At 44.3% G+C, this 20,832-nt stretch overlaps 1 protein-coding gene across 3 annotated transcripts in view; it reads right to left on the reverse strand.

The window, feature by feature from the left end:
• The window catches only part of LOC119526425 (carboxyl-terminal PDZ ligand of neuronal nitric oxide synthase protein), a 310,288-nt gene extending 289,659 nt beyond the window's left edge, over positions 1-20,629 (reverse strand). For all 3 annotated transcript variants that reach the window (XM_037825480.1, XM_037825479.1, XM_037825483.1), the window contains exon 1: positions 20,033-20,629. In XM_037825480.1, the coding sequence (XP_037681408.1) occupies positions 20,033-20,137 (105 nt within the window). In that variant the 5' untranslated portion in view covers positions 20,138-20,629. The remainder of the gene's footprint in view (positions 1-20,032) is intronic.
• Positions 20,630-20,832: the final 203 nt, after the last annotated feature.

Below are 20,832 nucleotides of genomic sequence, written 5' to 3' on the forward strand. Positions count from 1 at the left end.
AGAAAAACTAAACATAACAAATGCCTGAAGAGAAATATATAAAAAGTAGGAAATTTTCTTAAATCAAAAAGAAATGAAGAGAGTGACTAATACTGAAGATAGACAAAGAAGAACCAACATATAGGTAAGAGGAGACCCTGGAGAATATAATCAAAGCAAGAGAATGGGATTCTAAAAACAAAAGTTAATGGGATTATTTAAAAAAAGAAGAAGAAGAAAAGTGAGTTCATGAAAATATTTCTGATAAAGAAACAGATTTGAAACCTCACACTAAGAGAACATATTGTATACCTGGGAATACTGACTTAGAAGAACGAACATCAAGTGTATTCATCAGGGTTCTTCCAGAAAACAAAAGCAACAGGAGATATATATGTAACAGAAATATTATGAGATTTATTATAGAAATTGGCTCACAAGACAATGGGGATTGGCAAGTCCAAACTCCTTAGGGCAGGCAGCAAGCTGGGAAGTCTGATGAAGGTTTCGATAATTTCCCCAGGAAAAGCTTGCAGGCTGAAGCAGAGATTCTTCTTTCTGACTGCTGAAATCGTCAGTTCTCCCTTTAGAGCTTTCAACTGATTAGATGGGACTCCTCTCTCTGCTGAAGAGAATCTCCTTTGTTGATTGTAGAGCTAATCAGCCATAGACACAATCAACTGACTGATGATTTAAATCCATAAAATACCCTCACAGTGACAACAACCTGACTAAACAACTGGACACTATACTCTGGCCAAATTGACACATGAACTTAACCATCACACTAAGTTATAATCTAGTAAAATTACTGGACTTTAAAGAAAAAAAAATCATTTGAGCATCTACACACACATACACAAAAGGACACAATTATAAGGGAAGAAAATTAGATAATCATCAGACTTACAAGGCTTTATGCCAGAAGAAAAGACGGAGTAATATTTAAGATAGTCAAAGAAAGAAAATGTGAATCAAGGGTTTCATAACCAGCAATTTTGATTTTCACATATAAAGGGCACAAGCAAAGTGTAACCAACATGCAGAAACTCAGGGAGCCCTTCCTAAGATATAAGAAAATGAACTGCAAACAACCAAAATGACTAGAAACATGGCTATAGGGTTGGTAGTATTAAATATATAGTTATGAAGGAACCAAGAATAAGTAAGGTTAAACAGGAGAGATTACAATGTAGTGACTGTATGATTGATTTGGTTTCCTATGATTCTTGTAACAAATTACCACAAATGTGGTGGCATAAAACAACAGAAACTTATTCTCTCATAGTTCCAGAAGCCAGAAGTCTGAAATCAGTTTCACTGGGCCAAAAATCAAGGTTTTGGCAGGTTGCACACCCTCCAGAGGCTCCAGGGAAGAATTCATTCCTCACCTCTTCCAGCTTCTGATGGCTGCTGGCCTTCCTTGGCTCGTGCCTGCATCACCCAATCTCTGCCTCTGTGCTCTCATCACCTTCTACTCTTCTGTTTGTAATCTCCCTCCTCCTCCCTTTTATAAAGAGGCTTGTGATTGCATTTAGGAACCCCCTGAATAATCCAGGATAATCTATCTCCTCATCTCAAAATCCTTAACTTGACCACATCTTCAAAGTCTCTGCTATATAAGGCAACAGTCACAGGTTCCAGAAATTAGGACATGGGCATCTTTGGGAGGTTCATTACTTAGCCTTCCACAATGATACAGGACTATCATTTTTTTAAATGGTGGAGAACAGGGATGGCATACTCAAAAACAAATTCTTCTGACTGTTTTCAGTAACCATAATTGGTTCTGGTATTACTATTGTTATTCTGAGACTACTGATTGCATATTATGGGATAAAGCAAATGAGTAATTACAGAAAATTCAATTCTGTCATTCCCTGTGAACTTGAAAACCAGGATTCTCAGGATGAAAGAAGGAACAGATGAAATACAGAAAAGTTTAAAACTTGTTGCCTTGAATTTGAATTGGAAATATTACTATGAACTCACAAGTACTTGTCTATCACATTCATTCTCTCTCTCCATATATGTAATTTCCCAGCTCTGTCCACTGAAAAAGGCCCAGAAACAATGGCTAACCCAATAAAAATTAGTATCCCTGGTGCCCAGATCATGCTCTTGAAATACCATCTTCCATTAAAAGATACCAGGGCTTCCGGGAGAAGTGGCTAATTCCAGGTCTGAGGCAGAAAGTTTACAAGGAGTGGAAAAGAAGAGGAAGGGAGGGAGAATGGGGAAAGACAGCAGGAAACAAGGAGAGAAAGAGGAAAAGCCCAAAAAGATATCAGTTATCAGACTGTATGTATTCATGAATGTAAAGAAAAAAGTTATCACAGAAAAGATGAGGCGGTACTCAACCCTAGACAGACAGACAGACACACACACAATGTATAAAAGCTACCACTGTGACAGTGTCCAGCCAAATACTTTATGAGGGAGAGAGCTTTGACCTACAGACTTGGAATAGTCTAGCTTCAATGGGGAAACCATTGCCATTTTGTGGATGGACATCCCAAAACCTCTTGGCCTGCTCCCATTATATACTCCCAAACAAACTTCTGGCAGAGTTCTGCCCTCCTCCCAACCTCTATCCTTCTACCTCCAGAGTGTTAGTTTTGCACCCACAAGTATATCCAGTCCCTAAAACAATTATGTATCTCATTATAAATCCATAAAAAGGTATTCTGGCTAAATAAATCTGAGTAGCTCAGATCCACTCAAAAATGAACCTATTCTTTGTGGACATCATCAGTTCTCCTCGTGGCTGCAAAATGCAGTCATATGAGGAGCTTCCAAAATTACAGTGATGGTGGGACCCCAACCCAGACATATAAAGTAAGAATCCCTAAGGGTAGTGGGCATCCATATATTTTAAGTTTCCCAAGTGATTCTAAGGTGCAACTGGGTTACAAAGGACCATTATAATACAAAATTAAGTTTCTGAAAAGCAAGGCTAAGGGGTAGCCCTTAAACAATAGGCAACAAATACCACCCTTCAGGCCAAGACACTGGCTCCTGAAGCAACCCCCTTGGGCTGGTGAGGGAGCACACATAGACCTCTTTGTGCAAAAAATGTACAAAATCCAAGATCTTAGCTCAGTTTTCTTTTTCCTTTGTCTTTCTAAAGAACTTGACCCTCTCGGGTTCCACTGCTTTTCAACTCTTCTCTTTGGGCAAAATTGATGACTAAGATTTTAAAAGATTTTTTTTCATGGAACAGCCAAAGGTATAAATATTTGAGAACATAAGTCAAGTAATGAATAACTTCTGTTTACATTTAGTTGATATTTGCCAACATATTAATGAACAGCTAAGGGAAGAAGGAGATCACAAGTCCCCTCCTCCCACGCCTCAAAGAGAGAGGGTACTTTCCACAGCCCAGGAACATGTTGAGCACTGTGTAGTTTTGCTGTGTCTGGCTGTTTGCTCTAATTGATCTGTCAACCAGACCATGGGCATTAAGTAATTGGGATGTGACTTTACTGGGTGAAGGGGGTATGGTCTGCAGAATATGTGGGAAGAATAAGATAGAGAAGCATGGAGTGTTCGAGTTGAAATGGACCTTAAAGGTCATCTAGGAATTAGTGCTAAATCAGCTATTATTTTATAGATGAAGGGACTGAAGTACAAAAATATTAAAGTGACTTGTTCAAGGCCACTGACCTAATAAAGGGTAGGATTGGCTTTGCAACCAAATCAGAACTCTTCCATGTCACATTAAAGACTCTCAGACCCTAGCCTCCCTGTTGAATAAAGAGTAAACAAACTACTGTAAAGTGAAAAAAGGATAAAGAATAAATTGGAATGTGCTGTGTATAAAATGACTGCACAACTCCACATGGCATATCCAATGCATCAACGTTTCTCCCTTAGAAGAGGTGAATCAGCAGTCTCGAGTATCTGCTTCAGACATATTTTTAATGCAAAAACAATTTCAAGCTACTTCTGGAAAGAGGAAATAAAACATCCTAAAAGGCATCACTGTCACAAGGAACCTGACATCCACAGGACTCAAAGGATGTCATCCTTACTCTGACAAACCAAACCCTTGCTGAATTCCATTCAACCCTACACGCACTTACTGACCAGCTATTATGAACCAGGCCCTCAGCCAGTGCAGCAAAAAATGCAAGTAAAAGGCAACCATCCTTCATGGAGTCTATGCTAAGACAAGTACACAAATAACATTAAGATTATAAGCCAAATTGTGCCATGAGAACTTAAGGAAGAATGCACATAGACTTAGGAGAATGGAGAGAAACTAGTGTTTGGTGAGCTGAGCCTTATAAGAAGAGTAGGGAATTATATTCATCCTAGGCCGAGAACTACAAAGCCAGCTTCAGTCCACGGGCTAGGTCACCTTCAATAGAAGAGAAATTTAAAAAGGTCCTAGAAGACAGACTGTTCCAGTATGCTAATGCTGCCATTGTGCAAAACACTGGAAATGGATTGGCTTTTACAAAGGGGGATTATTTGGTTACAAAGTCACAGTCTTAAGGCCATAAAGTGTCCAAGGTAAGGCATCAACAATAGGGTACCTTCACTGGAGAAAGGCCGTTGGCATCCAGAAAACTTATGTTAGCTGGGAAGGAACATGGCTGGCGTCTGCTTGCTCCCAATTGCGTTTCAAAATGGTGTTCTCCAAAATGTCAGTGTCAGCTTTCAACGGCCATCTTCAAAATGTCTCTCAGCTGCAGCTGCTCTGACGTTCTTCTGTTTGTGAGCTTTTATAGGGCTCCAGTGAACTAATCAAGACCCACCCTGGATGGGTGGAGCCACACGACCATGGAAATAATCTAATCAAAGGTATTACCAACAGTTGGGTGGGTCACATCTCCATGGAAACAGACTAATCCAAACATTCCAACCTTATCAATACTAACACATTGGCATCCACAAGATTGCATTAAAGAACATGGCATTTTGGGGAACCTAACACATCCAAATTGGCACACAGACTCACACCATAAGATTTTTATCCTCTTGCCAAAGGAATGACTGGTGGGAGAACGTCACTAAGCGCCACATTCTCTCCACAAAACTGTTTTTTTAATATAATCAACACAATTCAGATGACAACTGGGCCAGGCAAGAGAAGCAGAGCCATGCTGGGGTTCCCACACCTGGTAGACACACCCAAGTAAATGTGGTGAGGAACAAGGCAGTGTACACTCTATGACATCAACTTCATTCATGCACCTGTTCATTCAAGATCAGTGGTGCACCTATAATGCTATGTTCTGAGAATTCAAAGTGAATGAGACATAGTGCTTGTTTAAGGACTTCACAGGCCAGGGGGAAGCACTGGGGGTGGGGAAGGGTATAAAAGACAAATCATTGCAATACATTGCAGTACAGCTAGGAAAGTATTAACGGAAAGCCTAAGGATACAAAGGAACTTGCTTTCTAATTTTGCCAACGGGATATATCCCAAATGATCTAATTAGCTTCAGACTCCCACAGTGGATTTGTCAGAGACTTATAGAATCCCTGCCTGAAGTTTTCATATTTTAGCAACGTCCACTTCCAAGAGGTTAGGAGGAAAGGGAGGGGGCAGGGACTTCCTAATTCTAGCTTGCTAAGATTGTGAACTATTGACAGTCTAAGCATTTATAGACACTAGCATCCCACTCAGCTCTTTTCTCTTTTCACAGAAGGGTTCATATGAATATAGTTTCAAGTCTCATTTTAGTTAAATAGACTTTAAATTGCTAAATTACAAATTTAGCCTAATATTATGCCTGCTGAACTATGAGATATTAGTGTAAAATATGAGGGCTCCTCTAAAAAGATAGGAACTCAGAACAGGACATTAGGACACCAGAACAGGACTTTAGGACATCAGTGTAGCTGAGTGCCCCACCCACAAGCAGCAGCTCAGGACAAAAGAGAGAACAAGAGAGCAAGACAGCGAGAGAGAATGAGAGACACAGCACACAATTTTATCTTTCAGGATCACGCAGCTTAGGTATTAGAGATTAGAGGGTCCTCTAAAAGGATAGTGCTTAAAGCTTTGGCATACTTTAGGTATAAGTTTCTTGAAAGTAAAGACTATTAATTCTGATAATAGGAAATCTTTTCTATTTCTGACTCTCCTTCCCAAATACTGGCAGCAAGGACACAATATGTATTTAATGCATGTTGTTCTATCAAACCTTTATTTCTGTTACACACATCCCTTCATTTCCATGTCCACCGCTGTCATCCTGGTGCAGGTTCTTACACCTGGACTTCAACACTAGTCCTCAGTGCTCTTCCCTATTTTTTTCAACAGTGCTTACTCATTTACCCTTCCTAATATGTGACTGCGTACACATCAGCCACTTCCAAATGCACATTTTTGATGATCGGTGTTTACAAGATTAAGTCGCACAGTGTCTCTCAAACCTGGTGTTCAAAGTTTCTACCTCTCCATTATCTCTAGTTTTCCTACTATCTCCTCCCCTACTTAAAAAAAATAAATAAAACCCTATATCCAAATCCTCCTCTCCCTTACTCCTATCATAGGACCAACCTACATCTTCTTTCCACTTACCTAATAGTCTACCCATTACCTTCTTTACTAATATATGTGGTCTCCCCGAACCAAAGAAGCAAGCCTCATACATGTTGGCATCTCCTAAATGGAACATGGGCCATAGCTCCAGCCACTGCCTTCTCTTGCCTGAGCTATAGGAAAAGCTTCCTAAGTAGTCTCTCCATGTCAATTCCCGCCCTCCTCAATCCACTCTTCACAGAGCTGCCACAATGATTTTTTTTAAAACCTCAAAAATCATCATTTCCTGGCCCCACAAGATACCCTCCAAAACCACAGAAAAAGCCACTGGGAGCAGCTGCCTCTAAAAACTGTCCTGGGCCCAGGGAAAAAGGTGAATGGCCGAGCTCTAGCCCCTCACAGCAGTGTCCCAAGAGCATGAGCTACAGCAGAAAGCTCATTGGAACATCTTTGGGTGTGAAAAGCAAGGCCTCTTTCCAGCACTAAGTCTTGGTCTCATTTTGTCCCAGAACTGGATATGGAGGGACCTTGGACAAGTCATTTAATCTGCCTGAGGCTCTTAGAAGCCACAACCATAAAATGAGAAATACAGCATCTATCTTGCAGCACTGTTAGGAGGATTAAATCAGAAAGTTCACAAAGCACCTAGCATAATGCCCAGCACATAGAATGTGTTTAATACATAACAGCCTTTTTTCCACGTGTAACTCTCCTTCCAGCTAGGCTGATTTCCTTCTAGACACCATCTTGCCTCATCTGTGACTTTCAACACCAACCTCTGTACCCTCAGTACAGCAGGAGCACAAGAAATACCTCCTACATGACTGTATTCATTACTACACCTGCATTTAGGAACAGATACTCAGGAGACAGGAGTCAGACTCAGAAAGGGCTACAAGGGGAAAAAAATACAAAGAAAATATCAAAAGCATATGAGAGGAAAGCGAATATAAGTGAAAGGCCACCACGAGGGGAGATCTGCCCACCAAAACTACCTTTGCCCAGCTCCAATGCTCGAACCAAGCAATTCTCAAATGTTTCTGCCCATTAGAATTACTTGGGGGGCTTCCAAAAATCCCAATGCAGGGAACTTCCTCTTCCAGAAAGATGAAGTAGATGTACTGTTGCCTATTCCTCTTGCTAGGAATAACCAAAAATTCTGGACATTTTATATATGTATGACCCTGAAAGGTGGAGAGAAGACAGGCCAGCTAGAGGCCTTAGCACCCAGGCAATGACATGGCAGAGAGTTCCCTGGATTTTCTTTTTTGCCTCATATATCCTAGACTGGGTGCTGGAGAAGCTGGCAACCAAGGAGCACCAACAGACACAGACAAAAAAAGTTCCAAGAAAAGCCTGTTATCTGCTGCCAGTGGACCAGGAAAGGGGCAGCCTAGCCTGACAGGAAACTTTCAGAGGGAAACTACTGCGGCCCCACCCCCACGCAAGCCAGCAAAGGACGAGTGAACCTAGACGTCCACCCTCCCCAGGTTGTGAAGAGAGCTCCCACCCTCAGTGGTGTCAGAAAAGGCCCAGGGGAGGGTCACATGTTCACCACTGCCCAGAGATAATGAGGCCACAGCGCCTGGGGAGGCCACGTGGGGAGCAGTAACAGGGACCCCTTCCAGTCAGGTGCTACCAGCAGAGGCCTGGTGGGAACCCTGGGCTTCCAGCCCCATCGGGCAGTAACGAGGCAGCATCCCCCTTCCCTCACCAGCACTGTGACAGAGGAGTTCTGCTAAAACAGAATATTTACATAAAATCCAGAGTGTCATAACATAATACCCCAAAATGTCCAGTTTCAATAGAAATTACTCTTCAATAGAAAAGCCTGACTTGAATGAAAAAAGGTAATCAACAGATGCCACCTCCAAGATGACAGAAATGCTAGCATTATCTGGCCAGTATTTTAAGCCAGTCACCCTAAAATGCTTCAACAAGCTATTATGAATATAATTAGTGAAACAAATAAAAAAATAGAAAGTTTCAACAAAGCGAGAGAATCCCAATACCTAAACTACACCCCCAAATTAATTAAAATCAAAATCTCTAGTACCCAGCCAGGAGTTTTGTTTTGTTTTTTAACTTCCCCGAGATTCCAGTGAGCAGCTAAGTTTGAGAACTATTACTCTAACCCCGTGGTTCTCAAACTGAAGTGTCTATCAGAATCACCTGGAAAACTTAAAGACACAGACCTAGGCCCTACACGACTGCACCAAGCCTGCCCTCTGTTCTTGTATTTCTGTTTTTGTTTTTTTAGTTTTGAGGTGATTCCGATACACACCAAAGTTTGAGAACAGCTGCTCTAACTAACCAAAGGAATTCATAGGTGATTTCCCTCATTTGAGGAAACTGCAAAACCCGTGACCCAAAGGAGGAAGGAGTTGCATTTAAGCAACCTTGAAGAAAGAGGTAAAGTTTCAATTGTACTCTGGATTTGGGTGCCTGGAATATGTAATACGTTTAACCTAGGCTGCCAAATTTAAGAAAAGAAAATCCACCCATATTCAGGAGCTAGTTTGAAAATGTAATCATGGTCCAGGTTATGTGTGTTTATGGGAAATAGCGAGGCAGCAAGAGGATATGTCACCTGTCACTTGACCCACAGGATACATTAATCTTCCTCTTGGCAGAAGAACAAAATGCTTCTACATGAGCACCTCTTCCCATCCAAAAGATGAGATGGGAAGAATATAAATTCGAGATACAAAAAAGGACACAGCAGAGGAGTTTTGGGTTGAGATTTCCAACCCAAAAAGCAACATCTCTTCGGCAGGAAGTCCTTCAGCATTTACACACCCCCTGCAGGATCCTGGGCACTAAGAGAACTGATTCTCAGAAGGTGAGCAGGGAAAGGCAAGGAAGAGGGCGAGGAAGCAGACAGGACGCAGGAGACGTGCGCACAGGGGTGGAATGCCACCCCCCAACGTTAGACAGGAAGTGCAAGGGCAAGAGCCCAACAAAGAACAACACTCCAGGAAGGAAGGGTCTTTCAGAACGCCTCTCCTGCCCATCCTCCGACTCTTCCACTTACTCATTAGTGTCCCAATTCTGTAGCTAGACACCTTCAACACGGCTCACCAGCAGTGTCTTTTCAGCAGCCTTTTGCCCACAAACAGCAGCAGTCTAAGTTCAACGCCTGCCTGGTCACAGGCAACAATTTCTGGCCAAAGGCATAACCTCTATGGGAAGGGCTAAGGCCACCACTGTCAATAGATAATTTGCCCGTTCAATCCAACCTAGGACAATGTGCCTCAGTCTCCTTATCTGCAAAATGGAACAATAACATCTACCCTCCCGGGGCCACTGTAAAGATTAAATTAGTTAAGGTATTCAAAGTTGTTATAACAATGCCTAGAACATGGGAACTTCTCGATAAGCATTAGCTATTGGTATTTTGAAAGATATATATAGCACAGTGGTGAACAGTGGACACTCGGAGCCAAACTCCCTGGGTTTGACTCCAGTGTCTCTCCATTACTAATTGTGGATCATGAGCAAGTTACTCTGTCTCTCTAGGCCTTGGCTTCCAAATCTGTAAAACTAGAATAATTATAGTACCTTAACTCACATGGTTGTTGGGAGGATTAAATTAATCATTTCATAGAAAGAGCCTGGCACAGTTCCTGGAACATAGTGAGTACTTTTTAAATGACAGTGATATGATGTTAGCTTTCTGTGATGTGGCCAGCACCGAGGCAGGTACAGAGCTATGTGTGTGTGGGGGGGGGGGGGTCCCCTGAGTCCTTGAGCAGCTTGTGGCCCTGATAGGGCGACAAGAAATGCATACATGGAACTAGCAAGAAAGAGCAAAAAGGAACATGGAACGGTGACAATGCTGCAGGTATGCAAACAGCACTTCTCACCAATGTGCTCACTCACTGCCTCCCCTTTTCTCTCTCCTCAGTCCCTCAATACCTACAAACACTCTAATAGAATTCAGAATGTTTTGAATTCAGGGTGCACTGGGTGGCCCTGTGTGGGCCCTTGTTATCTATCCCCCAATACCACTAGTCCGTTGCTAGAGAGATTCAGCTCTCACTCAACACATAAAGCTGCTCATTTAAACAAGCTCCCTGGAAAGCACTATAGCTTCATGAATAAATGAGGGTAAACACCATCCTCAGTGCTCATGGATGGGCTGCAAGGGTATAAGACACACAACTCTCACTGAAATGCTGCAGAAAATCAACTTAGTTACACACAGGGCGTGGGGGAATAGGAGGCACTGTTCCAACATTCTGGGCACTGAATTTGCTGCAAGTGCCATCTTAAATAACTTTTAAAGCCTTGTTGCTCCTGTGCTTAAAAGGAAACATGCTGAATATAAAATTTGAAAGGGGAAATGTAAGCATCACAAGATATTAATTAATCCCATGATGCAAGATTCCTTCTGCTGAGATTACCTCTACTTAAAGAAATATTTATCCAAGAAATACAGAGAAAGACAAGTGAAGAAAGACAACATGCCATATGTAAGAAGTTTCTGTGATTAAAGGATTAAAAGGCTGGAACAAATGGGATAGTGGAATGCACCAGAACCTAGTTAACCCCTTTTTATTCCTTCACGAGGAGGATGACAGCTATTTTAAGCCCATGAAGTCATGCTGTCTGATTTGCAACTTTAGGAATCAGAGCAATGCTACAGCTAGATTTTTTTGGCATATAAATAAGGATGATACACTACCAGGCCTCAGACTTACAAAAGAGCAGTGATGAAAGTTTGGTTGCCATTTGTAGGACTCAACAAGGACAACAACAAAATAAAAACAGCAGCCAACATTTGAGCCAACTATGGGCCAGACACTATGCAAGGCATTTACATGTACCACTCATTTAATCCTCTCATTAGTCCTGTGAGGTATGTAATATTTGTATATTCTTTTACAGATGAGGATACTGGAGGAGAGATGTTAGGTAACTTGCACAAGGTCACAGAGCAAATGAGGGACAGAGCCAGAATTCAAACCCAAGTCCATGGATCCAAGTCCATGCTATGCTCCGCTGCCAACCAAATTCATGTTATAAAAATTATAAAAGAGCAAATTAAACAGACAACGAACTTGAATAAAAAAAGGGGGAGGGAGCACCAATTCATTAACAAGAACACAGCAGGCTAAAAATATGTTTTTAATAATAAATAACAATTACCTAATCCTGAAACTGGCCATATGTTCTATATGCAGATTCTAAATCCACTGCTATGGATTGCAGCGAATTCCATCCCTGGAATTTCATTTAGTTCAGGGGAAAATGCTTACTCAGCATGTCCTCTGGAAGGAAGCAGTGAGTGGCACTACTCTGGGAGGACGGGATGCCAGGAAGAGGCCACATCAGGGGAGTCCTTGCTGGGGGACCAAGAATGACAGGCCTAAGACAGGAAGCAGTCGGGAGGGGACTGGAGCCAGCTAGGGCAACCCCTCCCACTCCTGGGTGACCCAGGAGGACCCTGGCAGTCCTCACAGGGAGCATCTTAGAATTACATTCATTCATTCAAAATATATTTCTTAAATGCAAGGCAGCACTGCAGAAGGCACAAGGGGCAGAGACATGGGCCCTATGACAATGTGGAGAGGAAAATCAGTCGGGGACAAGCAACTCTAATCCAAAGCAGGGTTTGGTCATTCCCTTTAACCTAGATGATGAGCAGGTCACATCCACTTCCCTGAGTGACATCTGAACTGGGCCTGTGAGATGGGTGGGAGATCGCAGGGGTGGTCAGGGAATGGTGAGTCCTCCAGTTGGGTTGGAGCATAACAGATCCCAGAGAACCTCGAAAATCAGGCCAAGAATTGTGGATTTAATAAAGAAGACTTAGAAACTTCAAATGTTTTTCAGTGGGAAGATGACATCAACTAAATTTCAGGAAAATTAACAGAGCAAAAGCTTACAGGATGAAGGGGATCAGAGAAAAACTGAAGGACTGGAGGCATTGGAAGTTACTGAAACAGCCCTAGTGAGAGGTGGTCAGGATCTGAACCAGCAGTGCTGAGATGAGAAGAAATGGAACACCCAGGGCATAAGGATGGATGTCGCTGAGAAAATTCAAGTGGACTTGGCAACTGGCTTGACATGAAGGGGACAGAAGAGGCTGGCCACAGGAGGTCTCAGGAAAGAGCCCATGAGCAAGCTGTGAAAGGAAAGGATTCAAGCAGGACTCCAAAGTTCCCAGCTCGGGTGCCTGAGAGGATGGTGGGGTCATTAAAAGAAGTTATGTGGTCAGCAGCTTGTTGAGTCAGCAACACATTTGGATAGAAACAAGCTGGGAAATAAAGATCTGGGGTGTGGGCTAGAGACAGAGATCCAGGAGCCACAATGGAAGAGGTGGGAGTGGATGGAATCCAAAAGAGAAAGAGAGCACTCCACGAGAGGGCCAAGAAGAGAGGAGCATGGCCTGAGTGAGAGTGGATGCAGGGGCTGAGGGAGGCATCCAAGAAAGGCTGCTCGGGAAGAGAGACCAAAAAGGATGGGGACAGAAGGGGACAGCAGTAGTCAGGGCAGAAGCCAGGACACAGGCCAGCACTGAACGATGACTGAGAAACTACAGAGGACAGACCACTCTCCCCTGAGGCTTAGCTGTGAACGGAAAAGAAAGACAACATCAACAATAAACAATCAAAGGAAGAGGCAGAGGGAAGAGATTTTGAATGTAGGGAAGACCGTAGCGTATTCTTGGGCAAAGAGGAGTGAGAGCCAATAGAGAAGATACAATGATGCAAAGATGAAGGTAGGGGAGTAAAGAGGATAATTAACAGAACCAAGACCCCGGGGGGGGAGGGCAGAAGAAGGAGGACTGATTAAAAAGAGTGAATAAAAAGAAAGAGGGAAAAAGAAAAAGTAGATAAATAAGCTTTTGTGCTTCAAAGGACACTATCAAGAAAATGAAAAGGCAACCCACAATGGGAGAAAATATTTGCAAATCATATATCTGATAAGGGACTTGCATCTAGAATATCTAAAGAACTCTTAGAAAAAGTCAAATAACTGACTTTTAAAACGAACAAAGGATCTGAATAGACATTGCTTCAAAGAAGATATAAAAATGGCCAATAAACAACATGAAAAAGATATTCAACATCATTAGTCATGAGGGAAACACAAATAAAACCCACAAGGAGCTACCACTTTACACCCACTAGGATGGTAATCATCAAAAAGCCAGAAAATAATCATTCTTGGTGAGGAAAAGGAGAAATGCAAACCCTCACCTACTGCTGGTGGGAAGGTAAAATGGTTCAGCTGCTCTGAAAAACATTCCGGTTGTTTCTCAAACTAGAGTTACCATATGACCCAGCAATTCCACTACTAGGTATCCATCTACCCAAGAAAAATGAAAATATATGTCCACACAAAAACTTATACATGAATGTTCACAGCAGCATTATTCACAAAGGCCAAAAGGTGGTAACAACCTAAATGCCCAACAACTGAGGAACAGTTAAACAAAATGTGGTTATATACATACAAAAAGAAACAACAAAAAAAAACCAACTGAAATACTGATACAGGCTGCAACTTGGATGAACGGTGAAAGCACTATGCTGAGTGAAGAAGACGGTCACAAAGGACTACATATTATTGATCCCATTTATATGAAATGTCCAAAATAGGCAAACCTACAGAAACAAAAGGTTGATTTGTGGTTTCTCTGGATGGAGGGAGAACTAAGGGACGGGAGGTGATTGCTATAGGGGATAGCGCTTCTTTTTGAGGGGAGGAAAATGTTCCAAAATTGACTATGGTGATGGATGCACATATCTGTGAATATACTAAAAAACAGTGAACTGTACACTTTAAATGGATGGTGTTGAATGTGAATCATGTATCAACAAGCTATTTTAAAAAAAAAAAAAGAAAAGAAGGATGCTCTTTTTTCTGGAAACAGGAAGAAGGAAAGTGGTAGAAACCAAGTTCGCAGTGAAGGGCAAGGAAGTAGAAGGGAAGTAAAGGGTTGTGGAGAAGGCCCCAGGCTGCTCAAGGGAGCAGGATAAGGATGGGGGGGTGGCGGTAATTACTGAGCCAAGGGCAGCCTAAAGGCAAGTGAAAGTGTGAAGACACAGGTCAAAGAGAGCATTTTGAAAGTTTGAGATCTTGAAAGTAGCAGTGTTCTGAGTAGACAATAACCACTAACGAGTCTGCTTAGAGTCCTGGATATAGATGACTGGCAAAGGTCATCGATACATGGGGTTGCATGACTGTGACCACTAAAAAACTGGGACATTCTGTACAAAGAAGACATGATCAAGCCAAGAAAGTTATAAAATCATGAAATGTATGACTAAGGTAGAAATAGACTTCTCCATCAAATCCCAAAATACTAGCTGTGGAGGATTCCCCCCGGGACACCCAGGAGCAAGGAAAAAGAAAAGGAAGTATCATTTCAAAGAGTGGGGGCTGTTTCTATGGCACTCGCTGTCCCCAAAAAGTGGTCTGGACAAAAGGTAACAGTGGATTTCAAAACCATCTGGACAAATACCTAAGAAGGTAATAAATCTCTTTAGTGATGACACCAGGCCCTCCATCTGAATTACTACCAGCCCAGAATCTGCAAGACAGGACCTTTGGTGTGACTGCCAGATTGGAGGGGAGAAGTGGGGGTGAAATGAAGGGGAAGAGAGTAATACCTAGGATTAAGTGGAATTGGTTCCGAGAGCTCTTTACTATGCATTGCAGGCTGAGATGAGTCAGTGGCACCCTGTTTACGGTGAGCCAATATATACAGTATCCTAATCTGGAAGTCACCACTCCAAGTAAATAATTAGTCAGGGCCTGTACTCATTTCTAAAGGCTCTCCAGCAGGAGAAGTTCTGCTCCTTTCTCCTTCCCTGCTTCCCTCAAGTCAAGCTTCTCCAGTTGTGTTAAACCTGATAATACTGTATTCAGGAGGCCCCCACAGGCAGCCTGCTCTATGGGGTTACTAGAATCTCCACATCATGGAAACCATCAAGCAGTGAAGCCATTCAGCAAGGAAGGAAGGAAATTTGGCCCAAGAATTCAGTTCCAATCTAAGACCTCCCAAACTACAAAATCACTCAGCAAAATGACAGTACTTGTACTGCTTTCAGATTTTCTGCAACTAGTACTTTCTTCCATTTACCAAATAATTTTTTATTGCCAACTACATACCTGATGCTAGAGGGGAGATACATAGAAGTATGAGACAAGGTCCCCATGGAATGTTAATATTGTTGGGTAAAAGAAGGTATAATATGCAGAAAGCGAACACAGCACTTTGTGGTGGACTGACCCAAAGAGGGTTTCACCAATCTCATCCCACATACACTGTTGCAGTGTGACCTTCACAGTCCCAGTCAAGAGATGGAGTCTTTTTCCATCCCTTGGATCTGAGCCAGCCTATGACCTGCTGTGACCAATAGAATGCATCAGCTGTGGTGACCCTGTGCAAATTCAGAGGCCAGGCCTTAAAAAACCTGCAGCTTCCACCTTCACTGCCTGGAACACTCCCTCTTGAAAGCCAGCCATCAAATTAAAAGTCCAACTACCCCGAGGCCACCATGCTGTGAGGAAACCCAAGCTGGCCAGTGGAGAGAACAGCCACAGGGAGGAGTACCAAGGCACACCTCGTGAAGGAAGCCTTCTGGAGTCTTCCAGCCTCTGCTGAAGGCAGCCAAGTGAATGACCCCAGCCAACACCACCACCACGAGCAACAGAACAGTCCAGTCAAGCCCTGCCCAAATTCCTGATCCACAGAATCATGAGCAAATAAAACAGTGATTGCTTTAGGCCTCTGAGTTTCGAGATAACCAAAACCAGTTTAAAGCCAGGAAACTAGGGATCAGTCCTGGTCCTGGTCATGTCCAGCTACGTGATCTTGGGTCAGTGTCTTCCCCTTTCAGGAACTCAATTTCCTCATCTGTAATATGAGGAGGCTGTACAAGGTAAACTAAGATACTTTCCATTTCTGACAGTCCACAGGATACATGCAGATATCAGCGAACACTCCCAGCAATGACCGCTAAGAATACAAGGGGAGCAGCAACTACTTCAGGATCAGGTGAGATTCAGAGGAGGGAAAGAATCACACACCAGGAATCAAAGACCCTGGACTGTGAGGATTAAATGAGGCAGCACCTAAAACACTGCACATAGTAAGTGCTCAATAAATACCAGCTAGGATCCCTGCTATCTGACACTTATCAGCTCACGACTCTGGACAAGCTAATCTTTGATCCCCAATTTTTTCATCTGAAAAATGGAGATAACACTTATGTTCCCATTTCTACAAGAGAAAACTTCTTTGTATGCAAAACAAGTCCCATGCAGATCATAAATCACCTACAATGTAAGACATAAATATATTATTATTTTTATTATCCTTTGCACCATTATCATTAGAAGCCCAGCTGCCTCATTTTTTTCTCCTTTTTATTAAGCAAGGGGAGTCACTCAGTTGATGGTACTGGCCACCAAGAAGGCATACGGGGATGGACAGAGGCAGGTACTGAGAAGTCAAAAGCTTTCAGGCTGGATGAGACATTACCACCCACCCTCAGGCACCTTCCCTGAGCCAGGTGCCCATGCTGAAGGAGGAAAGCGGTTAGCTCTGACAAGCCACCCCTAGTCCAAGGTGAATCTGGGTACAGCCCAGCATTAAAAGCTGGGAAAATAAATTGCCTATATCAGAGTCCTAGAGGCAACCTGAGGATGCCCCACAGTGAGGCACGAATCAGACCATTTGTATACAGCACAGGGATGGATGCTATATACAAATTTATTAAATGAATAAGCACTGGATTTGGGGATTTGAAGTCAAAGTTCCTGAGGTTGAAACCTGGCATATGCCATATACAGCTGTGTGCTCTAAGGCAGGCAATAACCTCCCTGAGCCTATATCCTCATGTATAAAACAGACAAAAGGAGATCCACCATGTAGGTCTCATAGTAAGAATGAAATGAGGTACTACAGGTGGAAATCATCTAGGATTCTGCTTGTTAGATAATTAAGCATGCATGTGTTTTATGCATAGACCCTCTGCACACCCAGATGCCCTTCAACCCTAGTCCTAATCTTTCAATCTTGGCAGAACCCTGAAAATGGGTGGCATACATCCAAAGGGTCATTCCATTCATCCAGTGTTGATTCTGAAAACCTCTAGTCCTTGGGAGAGAAAGATCTCAGCTCACTTGTATCTGACAAGGCATGATTTAATACATTTGCATTTTTTAGACTGTGCTTTTCCAAAACAAGGGAAAGAGTGTGCTTTGGATTTAACCTGAAAATCCCAGTGATTGTGAAGCCCATGGACATGCTCTGCAGGGACATGGAAACCAGTCAGAGAAGGCACTTGTCAGGTGCACATAGAATAGAAAAGCTTTTGCTTCCACCTCTACTCAAGTCATGGCTGACACGGTGTTGGAGTATGCCAGTGTCCAGCATTGATTACCAAGCTAGGAGTTAAGACCCTATCCTCAAAGACAGACTTTCCCCAGGGAAGCCTCACCAACTCCCTCTCCGCTACCCTCCTGTCCTTTCTCCTCTACCACACCATTCTCAGACCAGAAGCCTTGGTCCCCTGGCTTTTAGATCTGCATTGGGAACAGAACTTGGACCAACTGTGCACCACTATCACCCCCCCTTATTAAACACCACTGCCTGTGAATCCAGAAAAGTCACCATAGGAACGACATCATGTAACCCCAAAACATTCACTTAGAGAAGAAACTGCACACTTGGTGCTGGGAAAGGGAGGGTAAGATTGAGCAAGTTGGAGGCCAGCCTCAAGCCCAGTATTTATCAAAGTCTAGTCCCAATCACCTGAATTGAATCACCTGGGATGCTTGTTAAAGGTGAACGCACATTCCTGGGCTGCCCCTAGATCCTACCAAATTAGAATTCGGCAGAAATGGGATTTTTAATATACTCCCCTAACTTCTCTAATGTCAACTGGGACCAGATACAGAAAACTGTTAGTAAAAAATAAGAAAGCTTAAAAACACTTTAAATCTGATCTCCCTTCTTACCCTCATTCTTGCAAAAGAAAGCACTGGTGAACCAAAGCCAATTTCCCAGTATATATATCCAAGAAAACTAAATCACGACCCTGAGAGAAACTCTTACATTAAAATTAAAAAATCTGCTCACCAAATCAACCAGCCTGGACAAAAATTAACCCAAACATCCCATCTTAGACTGACCAGATCTATTCGGAGAAGCAAGACAACATCTCAGCTGCAGCCCCATTCTGATGCCAACCATATCCAGTAATTGAGCTCTGAATTCCATGGCAGTGTCCGATATCTGGGGATAGGGGTGGGGGTCTCTTTACTCTAGCAAATATGGTTGGGGAAAGATTATTCAGAAGGAAAAAAGTAAGATTCATCAACTTACATCTCTATGAAAAGAAAAAAAATTTAAAAACAACTGACAGCTTCAGGTACACATCAGACACTGGAAAAATGTTTCCTGAAATGAAGGAAACAGAGACACGTGATGGAATAATCCTTGCACGAGAGACTAACATCCTGCATCAGTCACGAAGGAGAAAAAGGAAGAGTAAAATTGTCTCCATGCCCCAAGTACTAAGTTTTAAAACCAACAAGACCCAACCTTCTTGAAGGGGCAATACTTTCTTACACTTACCAATGGTAGGCACACAGTAGGTACTGAGTCCCTAGGTGTTTATGTCACTGGGTGGGGGTTGGGGCAGAGTCAAATGGCCTGAAGGAAGAGCAAAAACACTTCCACAGAGGAGCACTCTTCCCAGTGACAGCCAGCAGGAACCCCAGCTGGAATTTCAAACCAGACCTCCTCACTCACAGGCGGAGCATCACAGGCTCCTTATTCACACCTGGTGGTTCAGTACAGCTGCCCCCACCATCATCCCCTGCCCCAAGGATGGACCTGGGGCTTTGGCCTGAGCACCGAAAATTCCAGTTATCCTTGCTAAATTCATCAACAGCAGTTCTCTGTTGGCTGCCAAAACTTAACATTAAGCCACATAACTAGCAAATGGGCAGCTTTCACTTCTCCCATGCTTGCAAAGGAGTCGTGATCAATCAAGCATTTCGGAAGTGACTCTGACATCTGGACCCTATCTGGAATCTAGAGAAGCACCCCTGAACTTTGATGAGGAAAAAGGCTTTTCGTCAATCAGGAAGCGGGCATTCCGCCCTTTAAAAGTTCTTCCTTCCTCAAAGCACCTCTCCCATGAGAGCCTAGCAGGTAAATAACACCAGAGCTTCCCTAAACCGATTCTCAAGGAGGAGGTGTCCAGGTTGCGCTCACCCACCGGCCTCTCCAGCTCAGAAGGAGGGATCGGGAAGTAATTTAATCCATTCCTTTGGCGGGTAAGGATGGGGGAATCTGCAGGTAAGAGGAGGAGGGTGAAGCAACACCGCTCAAACTTTACTGTTGCTCCTAAGCAGTTCTGGGCAGGAGCCCGCGGAATTACGCTGAGGAGGGGGAGTCACCCTCCTTACCAGAAAGGCCCCCTAATCAGCTCAATCCCCTAGCTCTGCCTCCAGGATGACTGTGCATCAGATCCATTCAGACAAGCCCCCTCCCAGTCAGTACCCTGCCCGTGCCCCCCTCACCTTGGCCTCGAAGCAGATGCCGTGCTGGAAGGCGTCCTCATTGTGCAAGGGGATCCGCAGATCGTGTCCATCGTCCACAAGGTTGTACTTGGTTTTGCTGGGCATGGTGACCCGAGGTGGACCCGCTCGTCCAGAGGCAACGGCGGCAGATGTACGAAGCGGCTGGAGAGACCCCGGGGAGAGGAGGCGGGAGCCCGGCGGTGGAAGAGGGTCGGGCTAGGACGCGGGGCCAGGGGCGTCCTGGCGGCAAGACGGCCACAGAAGCTGGGACCCCGGGCGGCGCCGAGGGCCAAGCGCGAGCGGGAGGCGTGGATGCGGGCGACGGGAGCGGCGCTGCGGCCGCGCAATTCCTGCCGGAGAGGAGGGAGGCGGAGGAGGCAGGGGAGGCGGCGACCCGAGCGGGCGGCGCGGCGCCCGGGCCGGGGGAGGGGAGCGGTGGACGCGAGGCCGCGGCCCCAGGCGGTACTGGACGCGGCGCCGGCCCCAGAGCAATGGTGTGGACGGCCCGGGCGAGGAAGAAAAGGCGGCGGCAGTGGCGGCGGAGGCGGAGGCGGTGGAGCTGGGCGCCTGTCACGGAGACGCCGGATCAGCCGCCAGAGAGCGACTCCTCCTGCGAGGCGGGCCGGGGCTGGCTCCTCCTGCGGGGACCGAGGCCCCGCCCGCTGTCGGGTCCGCCCCCCGCGCGCCGGGAGCTGAGTGCGCTGCCCGCGGAGCAGGTGGAAGTCCCGGGAGCGCCGAGCCCGGCCCTGCCCGCGCCCCCTGCGGCCCAACCCTGAGAACTTCGTCCCGGCCCCAGAAAG

Source organism: Choloepus didactylus, chromosome 2, assembly GCF_015220235.1.
Source record: "Choloepus didactylus isolate mChoDid1 chromosome 2, mChoDid1.pri, whole genome shotgun sequence".
Taxonomy (NCBI): Eukaryota; Metazoa; Chordata; class Mammalia; order Pilosa; family Megalonychidae; genus Choloepus; species Choloepus didactylus.